This window comes from Echiichthys vipera (genome assembly GCF_963691815.1).
Source record: "Echiichthys vipera genome assembly, chromosome: 18".
Classification (NCBI taxonomy): Eukaryota; Metazoa; Chordata; class Actinopteri; order Perciformes; family Trachinidae; genus Echiichthys; species Echiichthys vipera.
In genome coordinates, this window is record NC_139843.1 from 6006808 (window position 1) to 6014278 (window position 7471).

At 41.4% G+C, this 7471-nt stretch overlaps 1 protein-coding gene across 1 annotated transcript; it reads right to left on the bottom strand.

Annotated features, from left to right (window-relative positions):
• Positions 1–1319: 1319 nt before the first annotated feature.
• sgca (sarcoglycan, alpha) lies at positions 1320–6878 on the bottom strand. The gene is made up of 11 exons (XM_083933428.1): positions 6830–6878; positions 6467–6595; positions 5700–5851; positions 4527–4593; positions 4243–4441; positions 3994–4162; positions 3063–3271; positions 2825–2851; positions 1811–1990; positions 1643–1669; positions 1320–1536 (listed from the first exon to the last, which is right to left on the bottom strand). The coding sequence occupies exons 1-11, from the start codon at positions 6864–6866 to the stop codon at positions 1530–1532; spliced, it is 1203 nt and encodes a 400-aa protein (XP_083789554.1). The 5' UTR covers positions 6867–6878; the 3' UTR covers positions 1320–1529.
• Between the last annotated feature and the right edge of the window lie 593 nt (positions 6879–7471).

A 7471-nucleotide genomic window follows, 5' to 3' on the forward strand; every position in this document is an offset into this window, starting at 1 on the left:
GGCCTGCAGCAACAAAAGCAGAAAATGTAAAGGATGCCGCCCTTTGAGAAAAGAGACATCGTCGATCTTTTATAGAAAGTGATATAAAGATAATGTGAATGCAATAGAGCAATGTTTCCTAACCATTTTGGATTCTGGACCCGACTCCTTCTAATAACCAGCCGATAATCAGAGAGCAACCAAGTAACAAAGCGATGTTCCCTTTCATTTTCATAGTTTGTTAGAGGTCTGAAGAGGTCAAATTATTACAATACACCAGCAAAGATTAGGGAAACGTGGCTGCTCCTTTTACTTCAACCCAAAATATATCTGTAAAAAGTCTGAGAGGATAGGTTCAGGATTCTTCTAGTCTGTAGTCAGGTGCCTATATGAGCACTGAAACAGGTTTAGCTTTTGTCAGCGGTTGAACTTACCCCATCATACCAAGAAGACTACATATAACACTGAGAGATGCTAAATGACTGAAAATAGACAAAAAAGGATCAAAAACATACACATACCAGCTAAAAACAACCACAACGCAAGCTAAATGACGACAAATGGATGCAAAACCACCACAAAATGATGCAAAATCACTGAAAATAGATGCTAACTGATTAATATTACACGCAAAACAACCACAAACACAAGCTAAATGACTACAAATTGATGCAAAACCACCACAAAAAGATGCAAAATCGCTGAAAATAGATGCTAACTGATTAATATTACATGCAAAACAACCCCAAACACAAGCTAAATGACTACAAATTGATGCAAAACCACCACAAAAAGATGCAAAATCGCTGAAAATAGATGCTAACTGATTAATATTACATGCAAAACAACCACAAACACAGGCTAAATGACTACATATAGATGCAAAACCACCACAAATAGATGCAAAATCACTGAAAATAGATCCTAACTGATTAATATTACATGCAAAACAACCACAAAGACAAGCGAAACAACTAAAAGTAAATGTAAAACCATGAGAAAAGGATGCAAAATGACTAAAATTGGGTGCTGAACGATGAGAATTAGCTACAATATAATCACAAGACACGTGAGAAAACGAAAAATATTTGTAAAACCACCGCAAAAAGATAAAAAACGGGTTAAATTGATGCAAAACCACCACAGACGCAAAATGACTAAAAGTTGATACAACACAATCACAAAGCAAACAAAGCAAAACAACTCCAAACAGACTCTTTGAGTGTCTCGTTCATATGTAGACAGGGAAGGGGACCTATTTTCTGATAATCTCTATGACTACAGGTGGGACCTGCTTTGAGAAGTGTTGGCTTTGCTGACGGACAAAACAATAAGGAATGTGGCTTCTGATGTTTCTTTATTGGTGGTGAAAGATGGTGGGATACAGAAAATCTTAAAAGGCGAGTAACAATTACACAAACTGCACACTTCAGTTATTTAAACGGCACCTAAAGAGGAAAAAAAACACAATATCTCACTGCAAATATAGGAAGGCAGACTGTATGAACGTCTCTCGAAGCGTATCAAAGATGCTTAATCCAGCGCTGTTCTCATTTCCTGCAAAAACAAACAACATGATGATGCAAAATAATCCAAAAAAAAAAAAAACATCCAGAATGAGTGCAGGGTTGTAGAAGGAAATCCCATGAGAGGTTGGGTTTACCTGGGCAGGGTTTCACTGTAGGGATCACTGTGGAATCAGGATAATAAAAGAAATATTAACATTTAATTTTACTTCTCAGGAGAAAAGTGACAATTGAAGTAGTTGTAATAGCAGCAGGCTGCTGTTAGTCACATTAAAAGTAAAGAATCAGTGGGTGGGGGCCCTTACTGCTGGGCCATGATGAGGGGGATGGTGGGGCTGTCGGACTGCAGACGCGCAGCCCTGTCCCCGGTCCGGCTGTTGAACATGGGCAGTGTGGACAGAGGCGGGGTTGCACCACGGTCTCCGGCCATGTGCCTCAGCTCATCGGTGTTCCCGTGAATGGTGTGGTGGTGGTACAGCTGGATTCTGCAGCAAACACAACATCAAAACAAAAGACTTCAAGAACTCACTGTGCAGTAAAAGCTTCCTTATCAGTGTTTTATTTGTTCTGGATGCGGCAGAAAATTACACAGTGTGCGTGGAGAATTGTCTCAACCCATAAAGGAGGAAAAAGTAAAATATTTCCCTTTGAGATTGAGTGAGGTAGAAGTATTAAGTAGTTGGGGCGACTGTGGCTCATTTGGTAGAGCAAGACGGCCAATGTCCAAAGGGTCGACAGTTCAATCCCCACCCTGCTTGTGTCATGGTCATTGTGTCCTTGGGCAAGACACTTCACCCCCCCTGTGCCTCGTGTGAATGTGTATGACTGCTGTATGAGTGAGGAGGTGGTCAGAGGGGCCGTAGGCGCTGATTGGCTGCCACGCTTCCGTCAGTCTGCCCCGGGGGGGAGGTGTGACTGCTATCGTAGTTTAACTACACCGTGTATGCCTGTGTGAATGAATGAAACCTGGACTCTGTAAAGCGCCTTGAGCACTGAGAGCGACGCTGTATAAATCTGAGCCATAATAATAATATTTAGCATGAAATGGGAATACTCAAAAGTGCACTATACAGCACTAACACTGAGTGTAACTGGACTCGCAATTACATTCTCTGCAACTCTGGGAGAAGACAATAAAGCCAGTCTGTACACTGCACTGTGTGAATGTACAGTTAAAGGGCATGTTTTTACTCTCATATTACATCAGTACTTGTTTGTTTTTGATACTATTATTTGATTTGATATTTGTACTGCTGCTGTGATTCATCCAAAAAACACCGGTGACAGCATTAGTAATAGTACAACACAAAAGTACTTACTGGTTTGTTCTTGCGTTCCTTTTCTCACTGTGAAGACAAAGAACAAAGTGTCACATCTGTGTCCAAGTACATCGATCAAAAGCTCTGCGTGTTCGCCCAAAGGGTGACTTCACGTCATACTGAACAGCCCGGCAAGGATGAGTGGGGAAAGGGTTTTGGAATTTGGCGAATCGCTCCTTTATCACAACAACATTGCAGGTCACTATTTAGATTCAGTAGACGAAAGAAGGATGCATACACTCCCTCTCGTCTGCCGAACATGATGTAGGCCAGCAGGAGGCACAGGATGATGGCGAGGATCAGGGGCACGATCACTGTCACGATGTAGTCAGGGAAGAAGTCTCTGCTCGGGGGAGACTCGGGAGGGTCGAAGTCGCCTCCGTCTGCCAGAATCCCAGAACCCACCGTGGGAGCAGGCGGAGCAGGCTCCTGCATTGTCAGATCGATCTGCAGGAAAAAAAATACGAAACATACACAACTTGTGTGTATACAAACTGTGAGACGTCACAGACGACAAGATTGTTGGGATTAACCACAGACAATTATATGAAACAGAGACGGGTTATGATCTTAAATGATGAGCCGAGATAGAGCGACTTTAACTTCTGTCACTTCAGCCTCATTTGATGGATTTGTAGGCGTCTGAAGAGGTTTCACGAGACAAAATGGGGGAAAAAAGAATTTAAAATACTTTTTACAGCAGGCAAAACACTGTTCTTTTTCATGTTTTTTGGGCTATTTTGCTTTATTTGACTCGTGGAAATAAAACATCTAATATACACGTTTAAGCATTGTTGGTTTTGTTTACCTCGTCTATTTGCGTCTGTAGATTTCTTTTAAATTCAGTCAAATTTGACACTGGATAATACCTCATTTGCACGTTCAAACGTTCAATTTCGGAAAATCTGTATTACAAAAAACATCTGTCTCAATGTCAGTAATGAACTGGGGGCGTTCAACGGTGATATCTATTAGATAAAGTGTTTTTTTTATCCCCTAAATCATCTTGTGACTGACCTGAAGCATCAGAAACAACTCATGAACTAATCCAGAGACATTCAAAGAGAATCACCTTTGCATACAAGCCTCATATGCGTTCACTAACACACATTCAGATATAACGTATATTTGAATTCAGAAAATATTCACGTGTGTCTATCAGGCCTCACCAGCTCCGTCTTGCACCAGGAGATACAGTTGCTGGGAATGCTGCAGAAGTTGCAGCCTCCGGGCACCTTGACTTTGCCCCCCGCGGTGCACTGCTTCTCATGCTCTGGTGTCGTCACCCTCAGGAGACAATCAGAGAAGTACTGCTCCGACCCCACCTTCACATACACACTGACACAAATCAGACCGTCGTGAACACGTGGTTATTCACAAAGCTGAAACTTACAGTGTCTTAAAATCTCTCTGTTTACCCTTCAAAGTGTCCCGCCAGAGGGAGGGGAACTCTGCCGCCGCGGTCCAGGGCATTGGTAATATTGACAATTTCCAAGGCCTCTGTGTCCCACAGCTTCTGTACATCCTGCTTTATCTCATTCTGGACAGAAGAGGGCAGCACCTTCTCAATCTCCCTCAGCTTGATGAAGAACTCAGCTTGGTAAGGCAGCATCTTCTCTGTGAGTGACAGCAGTGATGTTGACATTTGCACTCCCTCTATCATTCACTTCCTGTTAGGGCGTCTGTGATGAATCAATCCTACCTGCAGTGGCTTTGACTACGAGTATGTGTCTGGCTGCTTCATAGGTCCGTTTGTTGATGGCGTAGATCTGTTTCAAAAGAAGGAGTTTATTACCATCATAGGGTTTATTCAAGGGTTTATTACCATCATAGCTAGTTCCCATATTTATTTCACTATCCGGCTGTTAAGTCGTAACTCAATTAAAATATGATGTCCGGGTCCAAGCCGGTCCAAGCCTGGTATTACTACAATGCAGCCGGGCCGCGTTCACTGTGGTTTGAACAGATAAAACAACGTAATTGTCATTTTACCTCTTTCTTATAGATGAAAAGGTGCCTAACTGGTGTTAGAGGTGATCGTAATTCTTCACATGTACGGCTGTTGTGTCTGTTTTGTTTCAACGAAGGATTTGGACCCGGGAATCATATTTTTTAGAGTATATATAGTTAGATTTATATTACTTTAGAAAAATGGTCCTGACAAAAATAGAAAAAGATAAAACAACAAACTTTTTTTAAACCTGTTTACACGTGTAAAAAAAACATTTTAAAGGGGACCCTGTTTTGACCTGAAAAGACTTTTTCCACAGATGAAATTAAAGCAATTAAGAGAGATTTTCCCGGCATAACATTGTTTTTTCCAACTGTTCTTAAGTCATAAACACAGGAAAGAAAACAGTTTAGATCAGACTTCTTTTTTCCCCACTTGCCCCTCAGAGCTTCCGTAGAAAGGACAGTTTAAAAGGTCCAAAATGAACGCACACAAAGTGGACTCCAGAGGGTAAACCCCGGAAAACGTCTCAATAAGGAGAGTGTTTTGAATCAGACGAGGAGCTGTAATCTGTGGCTGCATCCAGGACGTAACATGTTTTGCCGTCATAATAGATTCTGTTTGATTGAGATAAAAGTGCCACTTCTGTTATCTCTTCTTCTTCTTCAAAGACGTGTTCCCTCCTGAATTATTAATGTTGGTTCAAAATAGCAGCTGTGCAGAAAAACCCAAAGCTTTTGTCTCCACGGCTCTGACAGCAGAATCTGACATTCACCACCGAAATGTCACAAAGCTGCATGTTTTTCAGGTTTGTCTCCCCTGGATCTGATCTGTGTTTGGACCGTTATACAGGAACAGGAAATGTAAGAATATATACAACTAAAATGAGGCAGCATACTGCCAGTGTTCGCCATCACTTCATACCTCAATTATACTTTTTCCTGGAGATGTTGGCGTGCCGTACAGGAAGCCGTTATCATAGGGGTGCCTTTGGGTGAAGCGCAGCCACTCTGGGAGGTCTGGGAAGTTCTGCCGGTTGCACTTAAAAATCATGGGGTCATCGTACAAGCGTCCAGCTTAAAAGCACACGAAACGATGAGTAGAGGGTTAGACAAATATTCTATAAAGTACCCCCAGAGAAGGCCTATGCCCCAGGGATTAACTGAACTACTATATCCATCGATCATCACGTTATACACGTCTGGATAACATAACAAATTAGGGTTATATGCGAGAGGTTATGTGCAGGGGCGTCGTGAGGAAGGAAAAATGAGGGCGATTCCAGGGGCCCGTGACTTCCAGGGGCCTTTAAAAAATTCAATTGAAGAGAAAAGAAAGACAAGAAAAACAGGTATGACAAAAGAAAGGGTGACAATATGTCATATTTTCACAAAGAAAGAGGGGTGAAGTCTGTGAATGTTGGGAGTTGCATCAGCATGGACCATTTCAAAAGCAGGCTCCAGGACTTTTTAAATACAATTTGCACGTTTACTGTCTCTGAGCACTGATCTGTTTTTTTATGTTTAATTTTTAATGGTGTTTTATTTTGTCGATTCATCATGTTAAGTTGTGTGTCATGTTTTGGTTTAAACGTGAAACTTGTGTGTTTATGCTCCCTTGGAAAAGAGATTTTAAATAGGTAAATAGCTTTTAATTGTGTTTAATTATGACAAATACAATACGATTCTTACCGTAGAGTTTCGACAAAGGCTCAAAGTCATTCTGGAAAGTCTCTCTCAGCAGCTCATATGTGAAAAACTTCCCCACAGGAATGGTAACTTTGATCTCTGCATTGGCCCCAAATAAACCCACAGCACAGACTGTAGAAGTGTAGGAGAAAACACCAAACGATTGATCGGAATAGTCAAACAAAACCTTAAATTTGACATTAACATATGACAACACACAGCCCCTGATGTTGTAATCCAACAGCTGAAGTGCTGCAGCCCTTGACAGCTGAAATCAGGACCAAATGTTTACATTAAATAACAACAGTCCTCATATTAACGTTAATAAAAAAGACTTTCCAAATAGCATTTCAGGAATAAACTTGCCTGTTACAAAGAAGACCCAGCTCCGGCAGCCTGCCATCTTGCTTTGGCCTTTGATTGACAGTGCCATGAGGAGAGGGGCTTGGTCACAGCAAAATACATGTCAGAGCTATTTTTGCCGCGCTCACCTCATAACATCCGGAGGGGTTGTCTGTGAATGTGACAGTGTGGGGGTGAATAAGGAGCTGTATTATTCCCTCTGGTGATATAAAATACCATATTTAGTTACTTTAGGCTTGATTTTTCAAAGCTTAAAGTAACTAAGTAGGCTACATTTATTATTAAGTACTTAGAGTCGTCCTCCAGATGTGTCAAAGTATGTAAATACTCTGCTATAAAGCCTATTTTGGTTTTCCCAGGGTAAGGTTTTCCCACTAAAAAGGTTTTAAAACACTGAAAGGGGATGGAAGCAAATAAACTCTTTTCCCTCATTAGAAATTTCTGGACCGGTGGAACATTGTCATAGCTCCAAGGACCTCCTTTTTTATCGCATTTGCACAACAATAATTAGGAACAATCGTAGGAGATCACCGTTTTGAGGGACTTTTTAAGCTTTTTAAGCAAAAGTTGGTACTTTCCCAGCAACTCCCAGAACTACTAGGGTTAAGGTAAGGTTACATCTGTCTAGCTAGCTAGCTAGCTGAC